This window comes from Eutrigla gurnardus (assembly GCF_963514095.1).
Source record: "Eutrigla gurnardus genome assembly, chromosome: 20".
Lineage (NCBI taxonomy): Eukaryota > Metazoa > Chordata > Actinopteri > Perciformes > Triglidae > Eutrigla > Eutrigla gurnardus.
This window is the reverse complement of record NC_139931.1, coordinates 7,310,834-7,332,989: the sequence shown is the minus strand read 5'-3', so window position 1 is coordinate 7,332,989 and position 22,156 is coordinate 7,310,834. Positions and strand designations below refer to the sequence as shown.

General features: G+C 43.7%; 1 protein-coding gene across 1 annotated transcript; it reads right to left on the bottom strand.

Moving 5' to 3' along the window:
• Positions 1-706: 706 nt before the first annotated feature.
• lmtk2 (lemur tyrosine kinase 2) lies at positions 707-21,529 on the bottom strand. Its single transcript, XM_084037101.1, has 14 exons — positions 21,008-21,529; positions 15,631-15,767; positions 15,264-15,417; positions 14,621-14,697; positions 14,342-14,460; positions 13,775-13,862; positions 9,827-9,957; positions 7,865-7,949; positions 6,693-6,814; positions 5,845-5,994; positions 2,739-5,751; positions 2,525-2,657; positions 2,180-2,435; positions 707-2,047 (listed from the first exon to the last, which is right to left on the bottom strand). Exons 1-14 carry the CDS (start codon positions 21,108-21,110, stop codon positions 2,023-2,025), a joined length of 4,593 nt encoding a protein of 1,530 aa, XP_083893227.1. The 5' UTR covers positions 21,111-21,529; the 3' UTR covers positions 707-2,022.
• Between the last annotated feature and the right edge of the window lie 627 nt (positions 21,530-22,156).

The window sequence follows — 22,156 nt, the reverse complement described above, 5'->3', positions numbered from 1 at the left end:
TTTTTAAAATCTACAAGTTTAAAGGACAGAATGAATTCACATCTGCTTTTTGTGTCTTAATTTAACTGCTTTTAGCCGACGACTGTGATATGTTCCTCTGATCAACTCAGCTTTTTAAGTTACAAAATGAAACCTCATATCTATAACTCAGTTACATCATTTTTCCCATTTACAGACAAAGAAAGAAAGAAAAAAAAATTACATTTACATACATCGGTACGGTTCAACATTAAATTACATTTCTCAAATGTGCAAGATTAAGCAAATGTATACTGTAGTCAAATAAAACGAGATTTCCTTAAATAAATGTTCAAGTTTAACTGAAGCACAGGCTGCTGGTTTTTAAACAGAGGTTAACATCATCTAAGATACAGTGTCTTCTGTACGGGGAGATGGACTTTATCTACTACAGGTCATCTGTGACAAAATCTTGAAGGTGTTTTTGAAGAACCACACACTAACTGTACAACCCACAGCTTCAAAGAGCTGTGTTTTTTTTAAGAGCTGTACATGAAAACCTTGGAGGGAGAGCGGATTTCGATCCATTTGCATGACGCTTCTGTACAGAAACCGATCACGACACACGGCGGCGTCGCCAGCCGAGCCACAGATGTTAAGATGCAATGATGAAATGCTTCAAAATGCAACTGGATGAGGGATGAAGGAGGAAAATGACATCCGAACAGTTAAATTAAGTTTGACACAGTTTCTTTTTTAAAAAAAGGCAGACAACTCTGTTGATGACACTGATAAAAGCAGCAGTGTTTTTTTCTTTTGTTTTGTTGTTCTAGTAGTTTTTTGTGGCGCTTCAAGTCCCTGCACGTTGCAGGCGAAGCGGCGCCACGTTGGCCGGGTCGTCCCACGAACTCAAGTCTCAGCTCACCCATGAAATTCATTGCACATTTGTTTACAAACAAACTCATTAACAATTCTTCATTCTGACATTTAAAAATAAAAATCTCCCGCTTTTTTAATTCTTTTTCTTTTCTTTATACAATCTCACTCGAGGTGTGATTTTTTTTAAACGTAGTGATAGTGAATGGAGGAGTGCAGCTGCCTTTACAGCATCACAGGCACTGTGAGAAGACCCAGTGGAAAGTAGTCAAAGCCAACTGCACATTTCAGAGCACAAAATGGAGCATAATCATAATAATAACAACAACAACGCAGCTTTAAGTGTTTCCTCACTTGGATCAGCTCTGATCGGGTTAATATCCCATCAAACATTCTTACTGAGGCGTCTCAAAAATATGAAACTACTTACTGTTAAATGTTCCTTTTCATTCATAAAAGGAACACATAGTGTGTCAGCTCTGTAGATTGTTTTATAGGTCAATTTCAACCCTTCTTATTCAAATGCTGCTACAGAAGGACACCGCACATAGCTTGTCTCCAATTAGGAGATAGAAACATAAAAACACCCAACGATAGGTTACGAAAAAAGCATTCTTCCAAAACAAAAAGAGGCAACCACTGAAATAATCGCATAACATGAAGTAGCAAAGTTAACAAATTCAGAGAAAAACGCTTGGATGTTCAGTTCTAGGGCTGAAATCAAAGAGCTTATTCCTATTTGGCTGTAGTGATGAGTTTGCCAGCCTGGTGTGTGTTGAATTCAGAGCATGAAGTCGTTTTTTTTTTTTTTTTTGGTGATGCAAAAGTCCTGGAAAATGAGTGCACTTCGACACACAACACAAAGGAAGCAGCCAAACACCTGGAATGTGCTTGATGAGTCTTTAAAGCAAACGTTTAGAACCCTCCCCCTCCCCCCCCTCCCAGGTGGAATTTTCATTCAACTTAAATCACACAGACTGATGTAGCTGGAGAGGTGATGTGGCTCAGACTGGACCTTGTCTGCCTTTATTTGCTGAAAGTCGTTGTTCTCGTGGCCGTAAAGAGCAGTTCTGCCTGAGAGGAGCGTCCGCGGTTTCGCCCCACAAACCACGTTAGTCAGCCGTTCTCCGTTCCCAAAAAGTGCGAGTTTCATTTAATTTTTCAAAAGTGTGATGATTCGATATCACGCTAGTCCTTCTCTCCATCTTCACTGCTTCCTGTGGTGAACAAAAGGGGAGGATTGATGAATATAACTCAAACATTACTATTTCATATTACTGTCTAAGCCTGCTGTGTGTAATATCTGCAGACAGTTCAGTAGAAATGGTTCGACTGTGCGCTCAACTTGCCTCCTTGCTCGATGTCAGAGTCGGTGACATGCGTCAGGGAGAAGCTAGCGATACTGGCCGGCGAGATGGAGAAGCGGGAGTAGTTTGAGGAGCCGGTCCAGCTGGGTTCCAGCACGCGGCCCGCTGCAGGCGGCGGCGAGGAAAAGCGAGACGCTGCAGACGAGGACATCGTCTTTGACACGGGGTCTTTATCCGTCTTGGGCAGGAAGGCAGGCGTGGGGGAGAAATCGTCATCCCACTCGAAACCACCACCTGTAGGGATTGCATGGTCAAGAAGGTTCACGTCATGGCAAAGACAACTTTCAGGAGCTGCGTACACGCTGTGGGTTTTTGTCATTTACCTTCTTCGTCGGTGGAGCTTTCAGAGTTGGCGAACCGGTTCAGGTAGCTGGCAGAGGGAACTGGGCTGCTGAACTCTGGCGCCTGATTGTGGGATCCTGAGGAGTGGTCACCCAGTTCCTTGGTGGGGGTCTCCTACATCAGAATTAACCGGATATTATATACAGCCACACTACAGCATCTTCAGTTATGATAATAACACAGACAATACTTTACCTGGTCAAACAGGTAGACGGTGACATCATCGAAGAACGACACAGCTCTTCTGGAGTTATCTGCATTGCGACTTGCAGGAAACGGGGACGGGGACCCCTGGAAGTTTAGCGTGGTGGGTTTCAACAAGCTCTTCAGGTTCTTCGCGCTGCTGTCGTCTGAGACGATGAGCGGCACCGGGTGCACGGCGTCGTCCTCGCTCTCTGAACTGGAGCTGTGTAGCTGGTATCCGCGGACGTCGTCGTCGGAGTCGTCGCTGTTCTCGTCCTCCTCGTCCGCATCTACGTCGTCCTCCTGTCCGTCCCGCCTCCCCAGGTAACGCCCCTCCATGTCCGGCTCTTTTATTTTATGACTATCGGTCGCGAAGGTCCTGGTTAGTTTGGCATGACCTGAGCTCTCTAGCAACGGCTTCGATGGGGCAACAGATGGTGGTGGAGTTCCTAGATCTTCTGATGGGTCTGGTTGATCTCGAGATGTGACGTCCTTGATCAACTCCAGTTTATTCACATCTGCATTTTCACTGCTGGTCGCCTCCTCCTCACATTTCTCTTCTGAATCTGCCTGTGGAAATACTCCCCCAACATGCGGTGCGTCTCCATCACCCCGTGCTTCAGCAGCTACAGACGATTCTTGCTGAATTAAAGAATCGACATGTCTCTCCACGTTGGCCCCCTCAGTCGAGTTCCTCAGCCACGTGACGTCACCGGAACTCCCCGCGATCGCATCTTCAGACTTCTTCTCGGGTTCCGATTCGTTGTCCGAGAAGTAGGCAGAGTCTCTGTAATTACTGGCCATGATTGGCTCCTGGACGGGAGCTACGTCATCAAGTTGCTGGCCCTCACTGGGATCCTCGCTGCGAGTATCCAGCGCACCCTCCACTTCCGAGATGACGATTTCCGGGGGGACCAGATTTGTCGTAGCTGTGAGCTCCTCTATCTCCTCCTCCTCCTCTTCTTTGGCAACACTCATGCCATTTTTAACAGGAGAACCGTCTTTACCATTCGGCTGAGAGTTCCACTCGGGAGACTCCAGGTTCTCCGTCTCATAGCCACTGTCGGATATTTTGTACGGAGGCTGGAGCTTGTGTTGGGCTGTTTGAGCGCTCAGCTCTTCTCCTTGTTCGCCTATCCTGTGGATGTCAAGGGAGTCTAAAGAGTCTGGTGTCTCGGCTAAGTTGTCTACAGTTGGTAGAGTGGTGGACATACTGTCTTCCAGTAAGCTGTCCTGGCTGATCTGGTCCAAAGATGGCCCGGAGACCAACAGAGAAGATCTGACAATAGAGCGCCCGTTAGCATCCAGGAACGATTCTTCGTGGTCAGAGAGGGTGGTTTCCAGCTCTATATCTGCATCCTCGATGAGTTCACTCAACAGATCGTTACTTGTGAGGTCTTCACTGTGTCCGTTGTCCGGTGAAAATGCTTGGGTTTGCATATTTTCAGGCGTTTTACTCCCTATGGGCTCAACATCATCTTTTGAGGTTCCAAGGTCATCTTCAAGGCTGGGAATTTTGGCATCTGTGCACAATGAGTCTGTAGTGGCACATTCAGAGAATGCAGGGGTGTGGCCATCAGCTTGACTGTTGACGACCTCGAGCGTCTTCGAGGTAGAATCAAAACCAGAGTCTACACCTCGGTCTGAGGATTGCAGCAGACCGAGGTCTTCGCTGGAAGAACTATTACTAACTGGCAGCCTGTTGCTTGTGTTATCTTCTGTGACCACTGTAACGGAAGGCACCAGTGTTTTATTTTCTACCGGAGACGGGCTTAACTCCCCCCAGCTGGTAATAGGAGAGTCTAAAAGTTCCTGTCTTGAGGATGTGCTACTTGCTGATGGTTTAAGATAATTGTCTGCTGCGATTAAGCTGCCTAAATTCTCGAGGTTGTCCCAAGAACTCATTTTGAATCTTGCCTCCGGTTCGTGGGCCGTGCCGGGTAAAAGAAAATTCTCCTGTGGACTTGAGAACCCCGATCCGTCTTTCATCAGGTTCTTCTCTCTGAGAAACATAAAGTTGTCAGCTAGCTTTTCGGTGTTCAGAATCCTCTTCACGTCTGTGTTCCCCCCCTCCGCTTCCACAGAGCACATCGTGTGAGGGGATTCTGAACAATCCCCTAAAAAAGAATCCCCGTAGCTTTTGTCTGTATCCACCTCCGGGGCTTCTAAAGGTGCAACGTCATGGAAAGGGTTGCCGTTGCGCTCCGGAAGCTCCATAAAACTCTGTCTCCAGGCAGGAGAATCCTCTTGCTTGGACCCCCCGTCAGTGAAAATGTTGGTGTGGTACGGACTGTCGTTTTCAAGGGAAGACCAGATGTGGCTGTCTGGTAAATAGGAATCCTTGGAGTCGATACTTTGGTGGAAAAAATCAGCATCGGTGCTCGACTCGTCCAGACGGACATCTTGGAGAACAACAAAGTCCTGCCGGCCTGAACTGAAGTCCATTGCTTGCCCTCTATCCCCCTCTTCCCCAACAGTGCTCTCCCCTTGCTCTTCTAGTTGTATGTAATATTCATTTCCATTAGATGGCTTTTGTGCATCAAACACTGGTACAATCCCAGGGATTCCTGATTGAGTGTTACCACCTTCTGTGCCCGCTGCTCTGGCTACGGGTTCGGGGAAATGGGCCTGGATGTCTTCAGTGGAAGCAGGAAAGAACATGCTGTGATAGTTCAATGTCGTGTCCATGCCTGAACGCCCGTGGTTGCCATCGTAGTGGTCGTGCTTGGCTGCCTCCCAAACATACTCAAAGCTGAGACCTTTGCTCGTTTCGGTGACGGTGAGCACTTCGTCGATCTCTTGTCGCAGGGCGTCGTCAGCAAACTGTTCCAAGATTGGGAAGGAGGAGTGGCTGACGGTGGTCTGCCGTGTGGAAGGGTTGGGCTTGAGAGCATCCCAGCGTTGCTCAAAGTCTTCTTCGATGTCCTTCTGGCCTTGCATGCGCAGATAGATAAGTAAACGGTGCACTTCCTCTGCCGTGGCCCGCTTGTCTGGAGACAGCCAACAGAACTGCAGCACCTCGTACCTGTAGTGACGGGGAGAACGGACATCTCATTTTTAGACAACATTTTTAAAAAACGGTCAAAGAAAGCTTTGCAAACATATTCCAAAATCTCACCATCTTTCGGAATAAGGAAGCTCCATCTGTGGCTTAAAGAGTTTGACTTGTTGATCCTTGATCACATGATTAAGCACCTCCCGGTCAGAGAGATGTGGGTACGGCTGAGCAGCATTCTCAAAGAGCTCCCACAATGTGACCCCCAAGGCCCTGCAGACAATTAAGGACAAAATAGCTGTTGGAATGTACTACACCACCGTAGACATCTTGGCCCCAAACCATAAAACTTCATGAGGTGAGCCGTTATGAATACCAAAACACACACACACAAACACAGCACTAAAAATATAATACATTAAATGATTAATGAGGCAGCAACGATAGCGAGAGACACATTTAAACAAAAGCGTGGTGGGGAAGATTGTGAATCTCAACATATTTTTTAGTCAGGGGGGAAATCTGGCTCTTGTGACTAAAACCACCTTACGTAATTCTGCACTTTATGACCGGAAAGCATTTGGGCAATGAGTCGTGAAGTCTGGGAGGGGCTGAAAAGAGATTTGGAGAGGTGCTTAGCTGGTGTTGTGTCTGTGTCTTTCACCCCTCTATTGGAAAGTAGACAAGACTTTGGGGGATTTACAAGCTCTTACATTTGCAGAAAGGGCTTGTCTTCTCAGCAATGAGCAAGGGATGCACTGTAGAGCAATTTGCTTTTGTCTTATTCCACATTATACATGCATTATATAGGCATCCTTATAAGCCTAACAAATATATATTCTCTCTCAGGAACGAAGCCACGACTAGAAATATTGAAATTGTATTTGGAGTCGATCATTTATTATGAGGCGTAAAATGTGAAATATGGTCAAATGTCTGGTATCAGCTGAGAGCTGCAGTCTGGTACCTACCACACATTGCTGGGCTTGGTCTGCTCCATAGTAACCACACCCCCATGGCGCTCGCCCAGCAGCTCAGGAGCCAACCAACGAAGGGGAGCAAACACATCATCCTCTGTGATGATATAATCCTCCTATAGTAACATGGTAAAAAAAAATCAGTCACACAGTATTTACCACTTTTCTGAACTTTAGTGTTCAAGGAAATACTGTACATCATACGGCAAAACCCCGAAGCTCATAAAAAAGCTACAACAGGTGACATTTGACGGTTTATTAGCTCTCATCGAGGCGGTGTACTCTCACTTTGCCTCTGCCTTTCTTTACAGAAATAGATTCACTGGGTGACCTTATCTTACGCGTATTAAATTCACACAGCCAAACTGACGGATCAGCAGTATTTCAGGAATGCAGCAGAGAGAAGTGCCTCGGGACATGTGCAGTGTGTCCCATTACAGCCGTAATTCTTTGGTGAAACAGGCAATTGGTCAAAAAGGCAATAAACATGCACCGCCTACGATGAGACAAATATTATTCTCTGTGAGGTCATCATTGGCTGCACAACAACACACATCCTTGTAAGCCAGTGTGAGTTTCTCTCTAATTACACAGAGACTCCAGATGGGGATCAAGATACAGTCGGGCTCTATGTGGAGCGCATCACTGGGCTGCTGGTGTGGAGCTGTGTTAACATGCTATAAGCAAAGAGATCGAACAGAAGTTTGTGTCTGAAATCAGGTTTTGAGCAGCTATTATGTTTTCAATAGAAAAACACAGAAAGACTCACTGGTAATCAGCAATTTCAATTACATCACATTTATCAGCATCAGCCCTTAAAACGTTGTTTGGATTGTTTTATTATTTAATATTAAGCCAATGTGAAGTAACATATATCAGAACTAAGGGGTTATAAAAATAATCTCTAGAATCTGTGCCCTAAAGTAGGGTGCTGTGACCAAACTCCCCCCACCTCCTCCTACTCATGCAACCCCCTACCTATCGGCGATCTTACATAACCACGATTGGACGGTATGAAAATAGAAACCATTGCCCAACCCTATGCGATCATGTCTATAAAGGAGTAAAACCTTGCCTGGTCCTACGTCAATAAACCAGTCTAATGTACAGTATCTTGTGTAATCGACCCGCGGTGTTAAAAAAAATACTGAAAAACTTCGGCTTACTTTGTATCTGCAGGGTCCGATTCCATAGTCTCCCACTTTGACTGTGAGATCTCCAGTCAGGTAGCAGTTTCTCAGAGCCAAATCACTATAAGAGCATAGAGAACATCAGCATCAGACAGCGGGATGGATCACATACTTCACAAATCCATCATTTCATAAAATGATTTACTCATTATGAAGCTAGCGGGCAGGTTTGTGATCATCGCTGGAATGGAAATATTCAGCCGTGTGAAGCGAATCTAGTCTTAACCTTAAAAAGGATAAGATTACCTCGCAAGAATCGGGGCAAAGGAGTCTGGCAAGGATCACAAATGACTTTGGCAACTATAGGAAATTCTTCTTCTGTCATTTGCCTCTGCTCTTCACCTTGCAACAGGACTCACACAGGGGCTATTCCTGACTTGTGCATACAGCAGCAGGATGTAGTTTCTTAAGGGAAACACACAAACGTGCTGTGAAGCTGCCAGGAGAGGGCGTAGGAAGCCTTGAGTTTCTCTTTGCACATTGAGCAGACATATGGTAGTTAATTTGCACTTTAAGAGGAAGGCTTTGGTTTCCCTTCGGCCCTGCGGCATTCCCTGTGCAGTCCCTTTACACACTTAACGATAAAACACTGCTGACGCCGGCGCTCTTGCGTGTGCATGGTCCAACAACTGTCAGACCCAACGAAACCTCTGTAAGATAAATGGAGATTTATTTTAAACTCTCCTGTCCCCCGCTGTTGGCCGAGGCCCCGACATACAGTAAGGAAAGCGGCCCAACGTCTTAGCCCTACAAGTGGTGCGGCAGTGATCTCGATAAGAGCAAACATGGCAGTAGTGAAAACATATATACGTAGAGCAATCACTGAACCACGTCTTGAAAGAAACCCCCTTCCGCCGTTTCTCAATGAGAACCCATTTAACGACGTTTTGCTCCTTTGCAGCACCATTCTCTCCCATGCGTGATTCCAAAGCTGAGGTTTCAGCTTTGGATATCGGCCCACACAGCACTTGCCCCGAGGGTTTTGTGTCTGCAGCGCTGCACCATCAATCACCTCCCATTCAGTTTCGCCAGCGTGCGGCTGCACTCATCATTCAGTCCGTGTACGCTTTTTAACATTTTTGTTGTAGCGTTTGAATAAAAGTGACACACAAATATTTTTATGACTGCAAATTAAATTTGTCCACATGGAAGGGAGCTTGTAGAACTTCGTTTTTCGTTGCGACGAGGATTAAAAAAACAACGTCCAATATGAGGCTATCCTTTTACATGCAAAGAGCAGAATCATCATATCCCTCCGGCAACGGACAGCTGACACTGTGGCAATGCATGGGAGCTGTGTAATTGGAACCCTCTGAGCTTATTCTGAGCATGCAAAATAGAGCTGATGAGCTGAGCATCGTATGTTACCCCCTAAGCCACACGTTCCCAATACCCTGCTGGCTACTAGTAGCCAGACATCCAGCGCTCGCCGGGGTAAAAATGAAAATGAAACACGGCCTCTCCTGCTGTACACACCTTTTTTGGAGAACACCGGTACTCCTGAAACTGGTTGGACAGTAAGCACTAAAGGAAAACTCACACTTGACCTGATTCTTGACAATCAGATTTTATGAGGTTCGTGTCTAGTGACATTTATTAACCATTTCTATAATCATATACCATGGAAATGGTATAACTGTGTCTTTATGAAAGGTCAGTGTGTAAAGAGAACTACGTCTCAATTTAGTAATACCTATTCATTATGAGAACTATTAATCTAATTAATTTAACTAGGGCAGAAAAACACAACATATTGGCTCTGCGGAAGAAATAAATAATCTGTGAGTAGATGCAAAGAAAATATGTGATGTTTCTGTCACTGAGAGTGCGCATTACCGTGAAAAGCAGCTGTATTCTTCGACAGACAAACAAAAAACACAATGCTTAGCTTCGTGGGTGGAAAAACCAGTGACTGCGCTGCAAATTCTGAAGTGCTACCTGTGCAGGAAGTTGTGTTTGTGAAGGTGGGTGACGCCGGCAGCGATTTCACACGCCATCCTCTGCAGCTGCAGCGACTCGGCATTTCTGAACATCCAGTCCTGCTGAGACAGATAGCCTCGCAAATCCCCCTGCAAGCACACACAGACAAACACACAGCTGTGTAATCTCACCCAAATCCAACTTAAACATTCAATAAGAAGAGCATATGTATTACAGCCGTAGGAGGGACTGGAAAAGCTACGTGCATTGTGCTAAGGCTGCCACACGGGGGCAGTAGACTCTCCTGTTTCCGTCTCCTCAGCACTTCTCGCTGCTGAGGTGTCAGAGGACCAAATAAGGGTATCGCCGTTTAATGGACCCCTATGCTGTGTCACAGAGATTTATAAATAAAGGAGTTCAGCTCAGGTCAGTGAAATAAACTGTGCTCGTGTCCGGATGAATTTCGGAGCCCATGAGTGAAGGAGAGAAAGCAAGAAGATTTCCCGTGAGGGAAGCAGGACAAGGCACTTTAAAGATAATTAATTACACCCCCACACAATAAACATAGAGACACGGTTGGAGAGTGATATTTAGTCTTATAATAAGACTTAAGTTAGCAACATGGGATGCTTCGTCCCCTGCATTCACACGGCTCTGAGAAGCAGTCTTCACAGAAGAGCTAAATCCAATGTATGGTAAGCGACACCCTCTGCCCGTCTTCATTCGTGAAGGCTCCGCAGCAGGTGATCAGGTCCGGGTTTCAGTGGGAGGATCCAGTGCCGTTAATGAAACAACATTAACTGCGAAGGTCCAAAACAATTAAGCCTTGTGTCTGACCCCGTGAATAACCAAGAATGTACTAAAGTCCCAACGAGCAGATCCATGTCTGGCTCGACCGTCACATGATCGAGTTATGTAAAAGTATTCAAGCTATTTAAGCAGGCTATATACTGATTACTGTTAGCCTGTATACAAATAGAAAGTCATGTGAAATCAAGCATAAAGCACTTAAAGGATGTAATGTTCATACAAAATGTTTTTTTCCACAGCTACCACAGAATATGACCAACGCTGATATATCAATAGAGCATAATAGCCTACAGACGTTAAAAAGCACAGCAACCACATAAGGGCAACTTCACCCACAAGGTGAATTATAATACTCAGTACGCCCATGCGGCCGAGCATGGACACTAATGTATAACTAAATAAATGCCACGACAGTAATAACGCAAAGATCACTTCCATAACACTGCGGGGATTGTTGCTTTAACAACCGCAATAAATGAAGCAGATCAACAACTTTGGAGAGCCAGAAGTCAGCTGGCTCATGTCCGGGACCCTGAACCGGAGACGGGTCTGACTAACGTCTTGGCCAGGCACCAGGCAGGAGATCCATGCATTAGTAGCTGTCACTCAAGACTATGGTATGTGACATTCTGTGGCCCCTGCACCAGTTGCTTGATGTATTTTGATGTCTAAAAATGCTTTGAGTCAGGGTTACCCGGCACGGTTGATACAGGACGGAAAAAAAACCATCAATCACCGGGCTGTCGGAGGGAACGTCACAGTATATTGGCTTTTTGGGATTCATCTTGTCCACTGCGCAGCTGCGGTGTCCCATTTCGTGTTCCGACATCGAGAGGATGACTGACGTGGACTGAAGAAGCGGGAGGACACGGACGAGCCGTCTTTTGCTTCTGAATTTGACGCAGAAGCGGGTGCGACGCTCTTTTCCTCAAGTTTTATGTGCAACTTTTATGTGCAAGTCGTGCAAATAGAACACGCACCGTAAATATTTAAAAGAAAGGAAAACATTTATTGCGTAAGACAAGATCCCACTTGGATGAAGTCCTCAAAACTCATTATCCAGCGAGGGATAACCAGTATAGACATCACTCAGTTGTGCTACCCTCACACATTATCGCCTTCAACAAACAGAACCTGGTCTTCATACGTAATCTTCCTTAACGACTCACACACTCTTGTGATAAGTCATTCACTTTGACTCATTTCCATCTCCTGTCAGAACCGTTACTAGAGCTGGCTGGGAAAGACCACAATGCCAGGACACCGGCCAGGCCTGGGCAGCTGGACAATACCCCGGCCCAACAAAGTTATGCAATGTCTGGCACGATGAGCTGAACAGCACCCTGCAGGATATGTTACCAGGTCCGACTAATGGGAAAGCAGCGTGGGTGTCACCTAAACAGTAGAAATGATTTTGCTCTCCCCCCCCCACGCACACATAATGTGGCTCCACATCAGAGGAGCGCAAATTAAAACTCTTTACACAAGCAACTAATACGCTACGTAACATTATATGTCTAAAACAACTGAAGACAAACTTCTCAAGTGGTGCCAAATCTTTCATGGTAACCACAGAAAAAGGACATCCTGTATTCCTGGCATCAGGCGGTAAAAGTCAGGTGGATGGACTTGTGTCACCCGGACACACCTGGGTTTAATGCACTCACTAACAGAGGCACGCAGGATGTTTTATAGCTGCTAGAGTGTGGCAAGGGTCAAACTAAAACAGTAACGTTTTAAAAGCCGAGGCTGCAGGCTTTCACATTGTTTACACGTCATGTTATATTTGTTATAGCAGCTTTAAAGAATAATTAAAATGATTACTCGTTGCATCGCTATTCTGGAATTTTAGGGATCTATTAATACAGATCTGCTTAAATCCAGTTGACACATACCTTCCAATCAGTCAACCAACAGCAATAACAGACTAGACATAGCATGCAGGGACGTTTAAGAATGAATGTTGACTTGATTCTAAGTGATATTCTGATGGATTGGGCTCCATCAAACGTTAAGGTTTATTATATTTTTTCTCCTACTTTAATGAACATTAGAACACAGAATCAGAAACAGTTTTCAATATAATGTTTTTCAAAACTACCACAAACTACAGCCTTAAATGTTCTCTATGACTGAGTGGATTAGTACTGGTTACAGGTTTGATCGCATTAAAATGTGCAGTGTTCTCTAACTTAACAGCAACTCATCGTTAAGGTTTGCCTTGTTGACATAAATCAAGGTGGTGTGTATTTTAGGTCACTTTTATGTCTTCCTGCATCCCATAGGCTTCTTCAGAAACAGCTTAGTTTACTTTAGACAGAACTCAACAGTCTCCAACATGCACAAGGTGCCACCCATAAAAATGCACAAACACAGCAACTGGTGGTGCTGACACCAGAGTAGCGAAACGGAGCCTGTTGCTTTACTGGGTGAGGTGGGAATGTGAGAAGTCCCAGGCTTAGACTAGCTATGCGACTTCAGTGGGAGGAGGGGAGCTGAGGAGGGAGGAGGGGAGGGGAGGGGAGGGAGCTCCCAGCAGTCAGGGTCCAGCCCACCCAGAATAGGTGAAAAGAAACAGATAAATCTGCTTGCCACGATGGAGTCTGGGTCACTTCAATGTGTTAAGATGAACAGAGGAGCTAATTTGGGATGGAGACAGTAGGGTTTCAGTCCAGAGTCAATAGGGCAGGTGTGCCATGCAGGCCTGCTGGACAGGATTTAAAAAGGAACCAAGCCCTATGAATTAGTGAGCACAACAGAGTGACATGAGATCATTCTCAGATTTCATAATTAAGGAAGCCTTATAACCTTCGTGGGGGGGGGGGAATAAACTGAAAACAGTTCAGATAGGATACAAAATGTTCACCCTATCTCCAGAAGGAATTATGGGCTAAATGTGTTGGAAGCTTTTATGGTGTTACGTTATCTCTGAAACACGCTACAAAAAAAAATGAAGCCCAGCTCCATCGATGACAATAGATTGCAAAAGCCCAAAAATTGGTCAACCTCTAATTTACAGTAGATCAATTTCATTCCCATGTACACATTGTTTCTTTGAGTCATACACAATCAAAACTTTTTGTACATTTGAAAAAGGTGCTTGATTGTGTATTTCCTGCTTATAAATTACATTTAGCGGAGCGCGTGGTCACTCACCATTTCACAGTACTCAAAGACAAGCAAGAAGGGAATGGCCTCAACACACTGTCCCACACACTGGAGGATGTTTGGGTGCTGCAGCACTCTGTGTAGACAAGAGATAATACAAAGCGTGTTAATAATAATGCTAATTAAAGCTGTGAAGTTATACCTTAAAATAATATCTGTAAGATTTGAGGAGATTAAGTTTGATGCAGTGTGTAAGAGGACAGGTAGAGGGTGCTGCTAACACTACAAGGATGTCATACAGCTATTTTTGTCCACATGTACTGTGTGCATGTCCTACACACTCATCTTTTTAAATGCCATTGAAGTAAATGAATAAAATGCTATCATTAACCAATCACATTTTAGATAATCAATTAGTTGCCAACTATTACATTAATTGCCAACTATAATAATCATGGCTTAATTCCCCTCATTCATTTTCTGACATTTTATAGAACAAACAAATAATCGCTTAATGGGGAAAATAATTAACAGATTAATCAATGATGATCAACTGATCAAAATGTCTGAAGAAGAAAATCTTCAGTTTAAAAAAATATATATAAATCCCTTTACCTGTATGGATCCCCCTGCTGCAGGAAATCATTCTGCTCCTTGGCACTTGCATTAGCTTTTAACTCCTTCACCACCACTCTGGTTCCACCTGGATCTGTGTAGATTTCACTCAGAAGGACCTGTTAACAAACAAAAGCCATAGTGTTTCTGCCTCTACATGTAACGTTAAAAGAGTTAAAAGATTGTATCGGATAAACATATTAAACCAGACATATTATTAAGATGTCCTGTTTGTTTAGGACTATGCAAAACATGCAAATTAAAGACAAATAATCTTACCTGGCCAAACCAGCCATTGCCAATCTCTTGAATATAACTCAGACTATGACGTGTCACCTGGAGGCCTGTGGAGCCGTCTGTGAAACCAACCACAAAACAAGTTTAATTAAGACTGCACTAATTTAAAAAGGTTAATTGGTTGCTGTCGTCGTTTTTAAAAATGCCCATTTAACCACACAATTATTGAAATCACCAAACAGCAAACTGCAGTGCAATTTTGATGAAAACGGGTTTACCCAGATTTTATCAAAACTGATTTGGATAAAATCACGTAGTTAAACTGTTTTAATATCACATGTGTTTTCTTGTGAAATGACCCAGTTACAGTATGTTGTGAAATGACCCAGTTACAGGGTCATTTCTTACAGTTACACTGTCATTTCTTTGTAATTGTTCTTTCTATTTTCTTTTTTATGTGTGTAAAGCACTTTGTGTTACATGTCTATGTAGGAAAAGTGCTCTATAAATAAAGTAAAGTAAAGTAAAGTATGTACTATAAATGGCATATGCTCTCAAAAATACACCAGTCTATAAACAGTCTGCATATTTAGTTGAAATTGACAAAGAGTAGAAAATGTAGACAACTGAAAAAAAAAAAGTATGATAGAAGAAAACATTAAAAATCGTTTTGTTTGTGTCTGACCCGTGATAAGGACAGGAGGTTGGAGGTGTGGGGGTCCAGGCAGGGCCACAGGAGACACAGCGAGGGTGTAGACCTCGGCTGGGGACTGCATAGAGGGTGTGTCCTCTGCCGGTGGAGTGAAGTCAATCTCATCCTCAAAGTGGTCCTCAAACTCCTACATCAACAAACGTCAAGACTGGATTACAAAAACAGGCTTGCCGTGATTCTACAACACAATACTGCAGAGCATCTCTTTCACAAACAGGACCTACACCCACAGACACTGTCCATTACAATCCATCCCCACCCCATGCATTCATTAGGTGTGGCCTGCCAGGGAGCAGGTGCAGCTGTGTCTGTCTGGCTAGCTGCCCGCTAGGACTCTCACCTTGAAGTTGATCTCCCTATCCTTGCAGCAGGTCACACAGTTCACCAGCAACACCACCAAGGCCAAAAGCGCCGTCAGTGACACCACCAGGGACAGGTAGAGGGAGACAGCTAGCGTGTTGTCCCCTGTGCTTCCACCTGACATGAGAAAAACAGACAGAAGCAACGCTGAGTTATTCACATTAAAAATTAATTTAGAAGAGAATACAAGTTGGCCCCAAGCACACGAGCATTAGCGTGTTTCTTTGACAGTAATACCACGCAGCAGTGGTCTAGTAGCTCCTTGTTAATCCACCCACAGGAAGGGTACATTTAAATTGGACGTTTGAAAGGCAACTTCTAGATCGTATTGCTCCCTTTCTCAGTCTAACACTGTGCAAGACACGCAATCATTTCGATTGTATAACCTTATAAAAGAGTCTAACAGGGATTTTTCTTTTAAGGTTTACAATTTCTGCAAACATGAAGTGCTAATGATGGCTCTGCAGACCGGAGCCGCCCACCTCTACACCTCATCAGCCCTTCAGAGGGACAGTTGTGTGGGGTTTCCACTGATGAGCAGCTGATGGTGCAGCAGAGGTGACAGCAGGTGTTAAGTCTGCGCCGGTGAAGATGCTGCTGGCCCAGCAGTCAGTCCGACTTGTCAGGGCTGACGGCAGCCTTGTAACCCGACCACTGCACTGCTCAGCCGCTGCTCTCTCCCCACGCTGATGCTGACCAGTATTCACACAGCTGAGGCTTTCCATTTCAGCACAGCCATTGTCCAATTTAGTGCAACCAACATCATCTTCTGGAGGCATAGATAATGCACGATTACAGTATTTAACAGTGGGCTGGACCACATTTATACCAGATTTTGATTTGAAATAATTCTAATTTTACATAATTCTGACAAGAGCTCTACCTTTTCTTGGCAGCGAGTTTGAGCTCATATTCATTCTCATGGTCCACATTTTACTGCTTACTTGAAAGGTGTAAATACTGCATTTTTGTCCTGTGTCAGTCAGAAATGGTGATATCAGGGAAGTTCGCTGATTGCAAGTGCATGATTTGTTTATTTAATAATTTCACTATGCCATTATCACACTGTAATAAACGCAAGCATAATCTCATCCCACTACATCATATCTGGCATGTGTGTGTGTGTGTGTGTGTGTGCACTGAAAGAATAATGAGACATTTTTGGCCCTGTTCTCCCTCCTGTGTTTATTCTACCCCCCACTGTAGCTTGTCAGGTACATCCTGCCTGCCAGAGGGAGAATCAACACCTACGGAGTCTCCTTCTGCTGAATTACAAATTCCTGACGGATGAAGGCGGGCGCTGAATACATCCAGACTACAACCTACTTTAAGTTTCAAAAGCACATGACGTGAAAAACAACAGACTTGAGTATGCAAAAGAGTCCAACCTTTGGAATAAATTAGAAACCAAGCCAAAATGTCTAGACTAAACTGCTAAAATTGAAAACACCTCTTTATTTTCAATAAATAAAGAGATGGGAGCAACATGAAATAATCGAGTTCTAGTTTAACACTGTCTGATCCTGCAATGTCAAAAGAAAATCTTACTTTCTGACATCCTCCAAATCTCTTTGAATAGCTTATCCCACGATGCATGTGTCATCATTAATCTGTATATATTTAGCTTTTAAGAGGAGTTGTTTTCACGAGCGTAACATCGTGAACTGATCAATGCTCTTAGTGCAGCAGCACAGGGGATATTATCTCAGGCTACCTTTTTGATTTATCTATTTTATATGAATGGAGATGTCAAAATAGGAAGTCTACTGAATGTCAATGAGAACATCTAAACTGTGTTCTTCCTTATTGCAACATGGCGAGTGGGAAAGAAGCAGGATTTTGTTTGCCAACAGAAAGAGGTGAAAGATTTAGCCATTTTTCGACCACTTTGACATTTCAGTGTGCAGACAGAGATCTAAAAAAAAATGTGGATGCATGTTGTTTTTACATAAACAATGATTTTAAGGTTTATCCACACTGACACGGACTAAGCCACTAAATTAATTACTCCGGCAGACTTCCCCCACTTGAATAAATAATTCCCTTGAAATGAACCTGAGGTAAGAATTTGTAGAGAGGCTGAAAAGCAGTCTGAGTGGTGATCTTACTACAACTCAGGTCTGGTGGATCTTTGGGCATCAAGGGGCCGATGAGATGAGCAGCAATCACTTTAGCTCCCAGGGGAGCATTACATATGATCCAAAGTGTCAGCTATGATTAAGACTCATTTTATGTCTGTCACAGTACGACGAGCCCTCACCGACAAAAATAGACACGGCCGCTCAAACTGGTTTCTTTACTTATGATCAAAATAAGACCACAACATTAAAAGATCTTGCTCAGTCAAAGACACGACGGGTAAATAAGCAATAAGTAAAAGGAGATATTTTGTGAGTGAAAGTGTAAAAGGTTGAAATGACAGAGAGATATTTTACCCATTTCTAAATAATGGATGTTTCCATAGTTTCACTTCCTGAAATATCTCCTCTATGCCAAAGATCTCAACAGAGAAACGGTGTCTGCGGTGAAATATTGACGAGAAGAGGAATTAAAGATTAAATGGGTCCATCGTCAGGACACAGGCGTATCCCTGAATGGAGATGTGTACTTACAGCTGTTAAAGATTTCCCATCTTGCAATTTATCAACATTAGGAGGAAGGGTGGACCTTTTTAATTGTTAAATGTACTACTGAAGGTTATACGTAATTCCTTTGTGCTACAGTTGTAAGAAACCAAATTTAGGTCCAAGTCCTTATTTCGACGTTTGTTGGCTGAACTGGTGAGTTACAGAGCTACAGGCACTCTACAGTTTAGGTAAACATTAAACGTCTATAACCATTGACAACAACAAATATATCTGCTGCATATATGCAAATGTTATATTATATATTAAATGTTCTGTTGCCATGTCACGCAGCAGCCCACTCTCCCCACCGCCACACAGGCTGGCTGGATCCACCACAGCCTCGTAGTGAGAGAGGGGAAACCCCTGAACGTGGTTTTTCACTTCGCCGCGCAGAAGATGGATTGAAAAAATGTGTATTTCCGATTGTATGACTTCTAAAACGACACGTCCATCAGATCAAGGCACTGACAGGCGCTCAGAGAGAATTCCAACTGGCCATAATAAAGCTCAACTTCACAACAATTGGAGGCAGTTCTTTTGATACGACCACCCCCGTCCGTTTCAGTCAAGCAACAGGGTTCCAGGCGGTGCCGGACTCCCAGAGAGGAGCAGGAGCTGGGTCACGGCAGCGCTACATGGGATCAGTTCTCCTCAGTTAGGCCTTATCTGAGTCATGGGTCCATATTATGACTTGGCAGGCCCCACCAAATGACTCAGCTGGTTTTTGGGACCAATACAGCAGGGAGCTGCCAGCTCTTATTTCGGGTTCCACTGCATATTTCAGTAGGCATTCACGCAAAGGAGGAGCTGACCCATTTTTGCAAATTTCACCCATCATTGTGCACAACAGTGGATGTCTGTGCTTTCTGTTATGTACAGAATGAGGGATGGCATTGTCTAGCTGACAGGTTGGGGTTCTGCTAAGATTTGTCTGGCTGCCATTATAGGAAGAACTAATCCTCATCAAAATACGTATTGCTGCCCTTGTAAGTATGCTTATTTGATAAGATGTGTTGTGCATATTTCAGTTATAAATTAGTAATATTTCCACAGTTAAGATTAAAAAAATCCCTTTTTAGACTGGTCAATAGTGCAAGTGTTGTAAAGTCAGCATGCACCCTGGGGTGGTAATCACTGAATCAATGAGCAATGTAGTGGAAGGTTAAGGCCAATGTGTCCACCCTGACTAACAGCCACCATCACCTGGCTGTCACTACAGTTCAAACGTAGACACTCCTGTTAATGCTTACCCATCTACCTTTATTCCTGTTTGTTGTGTATACAGTATGAGGCCCAGCTTTGCAAGTGGCTTTCCAGTTATTGTTCTCATGCGTGCGATATCACCCACACTCCATAACCTCAATCGAAATCTTAAACAATCAAGTATAAGGGCATCGCTGTGGAAGATGAAGATTGGGAAATAGGGAAAAGGATCGGTTGCTGTGAAATAAAAGCATAAAACGCATGCTCATATTGCAAGATTGCTCTCCTGTAAGCTGTAGTATAATAATCAAACAACACTGCTGCTAATCATTGACTCCAGCTGATAAGGTTGGAATGCGTTATGGTTACACATTAGCGACCCTCATTACTGCATATTCCCGTCTGCAGGTGGACTATCTGAACCTCTTGCTGACGAGCTGCAAACAGAGTGAATAAACTGAAAGCTGCCCTGTGTCTCAGTGGATGCATGGCATCCGCAACAAGTTCATTAGTGTGGCATTTCTTGATTAATCTAAATTCCTAATTTTGTCTGGAAAATATGTTATACGCATTCCATTTACAATAAAAGTGGAATGAGGGAAACCCAATTAATACTAATCTTTGAGAAGCTGTAACTAAGTGTTTGCGTTTTAAAACAACTATAATTGGTCAACTATGAATTACAAAACTGTAATCTCACAAAGCAGCTGGAACTGAATTGCATTCAACCAATCAATGTACTCTTAGTTCTGTAATTCTGTCCTGAACCAGAGTCTCTGAATCAACATGACTTTGTTTTATCACAACGACATACGACAGCATTACAAACTGGTTTCTTGCGCAAATACTCTTGGATCCATCCTAAAATAATCAAAATGATCACACCTGTGACACAACCCGTGATGAGGAAACCACAATCCACGTAAAAGAGGTTATTACAGGTTCACTTAGAAACAAGAGACAGCGTTTCCATGCCGGTAGGCCAACATCCAGTCTATTGCCCCATAAACTTGGTTAAATGTCAATGACAGGACCAACCCCACTGACAGATTAACATCTCTGTACCTACATTAACTCACACACGTCACTGCTACCTGCAGGTTAATTCATTTGTGTTAAATATCAATCAGAATGGAACTAGACTAGGTTAATAAGTATTTTCTGAGGTCTGGGTTGTTTTTTTAAGTGTTTGTGTTCACCAGTTTGCTATTCGCAGATTCATGTCATGCTGTTATTTTCCATTATAAGCATTATTAAAAGATGTACCTGTCCATATAAAGAGAAGAGAAACGTACTCGTGTTAACAAACAACAATAGTTGGTTAGTAACGCTACAAATATCTATTTTCTGCTGAGAGTTTTCACTGGTTAGCAGGAAATGCAGCCGGGCTGTTTGTGTTGTTAGCTTTTAGCTGCCGATTAGCAACAGCTAGCTGTCAGAACTGAACCGAAACATCTGCGAGCTAAGTAGCCGGACAGACAGGTGTTCAATCACGTGGCCGTGTCAGCTTACAGTCAGCTGTCTCACCTGATTTGTGAGGATGTTGAAGAGGGGCTCCTTCACACAGCCAGGACGCCGACAGGAAAATCCCACTGGCCAGCAACAAAACATATCCATGGCGGCTCTTCATCCTCCTAGCTTAGCTAACACAAACGTTAGCTAATTGGATTCCTCGTCCAAAACAATAAATGACCGTGTTGATACTAAACAGCGTTTTTTTAATCATTGATAATGAGTTTAACGTCAGCGTGGGCGACATTAACAAGCATATTTTCTGTCTGTTTAACGTTGGCTACTTACTGTTAGACCAGCTAACTAGCTTCGGCTGGTATGTCAATGCTAACAGTTTCAGCTGACGACAGCAAACGCCGATACGAAATGTAGTGTCCCGTTGTCCATGGAGACAAGAGGAGCGATCACCTTTGTCGGCGTATCATATTTGTTGTATGTACCCTGATGCTATTCAAATAAACACGGCTAAAGGGAATTAGCGAAGAGCCCTGACTATCATGAAACGGCTACCCTCCATAGCGCCATGTTCCTGTACAACGTCACATCACGGAATGGGGCGTAAATCCTCAAATGATTGGCAAGGGAACCAGCCAACCACAACAGAGGATACCGCCGCGTTAGACACACGCAGCCAATCAGCTTCGAGCTTTATTATCAGTCACGTAAATCCAGTGTTATGCAGGTTTCCTATCGAAACTGGAGCGAACATTTATCCAGTCACTTGCAAACCATGTGAGGCACACAATAACTGTTCCGAAAAACGACCCGTCTATAATAAATGTTTATTTTGGGATTCACGGCCAGCCATAAACTGCCAATAAGCATTTAATAGGCGGTCAGGGTAATTTGGCTGGGAAACAGATGCATGCTTGAGCATCGTGAGCAACCATAAGGATTTTTTTTTCTCCATTTTCTTTTCTTGTGGTTTTATATGACTTTTGCTGGGCGTAAGATTGACTGGGAATATTATTAAATACTTGAAGCAAAACAAACAAATTCAAACCTCTACATACTTATGAGCTTTAATGCTGTTTTAATTACTTTTAGTGACATATATTTTATGAGCTTGGATTATTGTATAATTTATATAGTTAAGACATATGACATGATGTGTGTGACAGCTGCATTCACATAGCTGATTTACAATTATCACAATTATCCCAT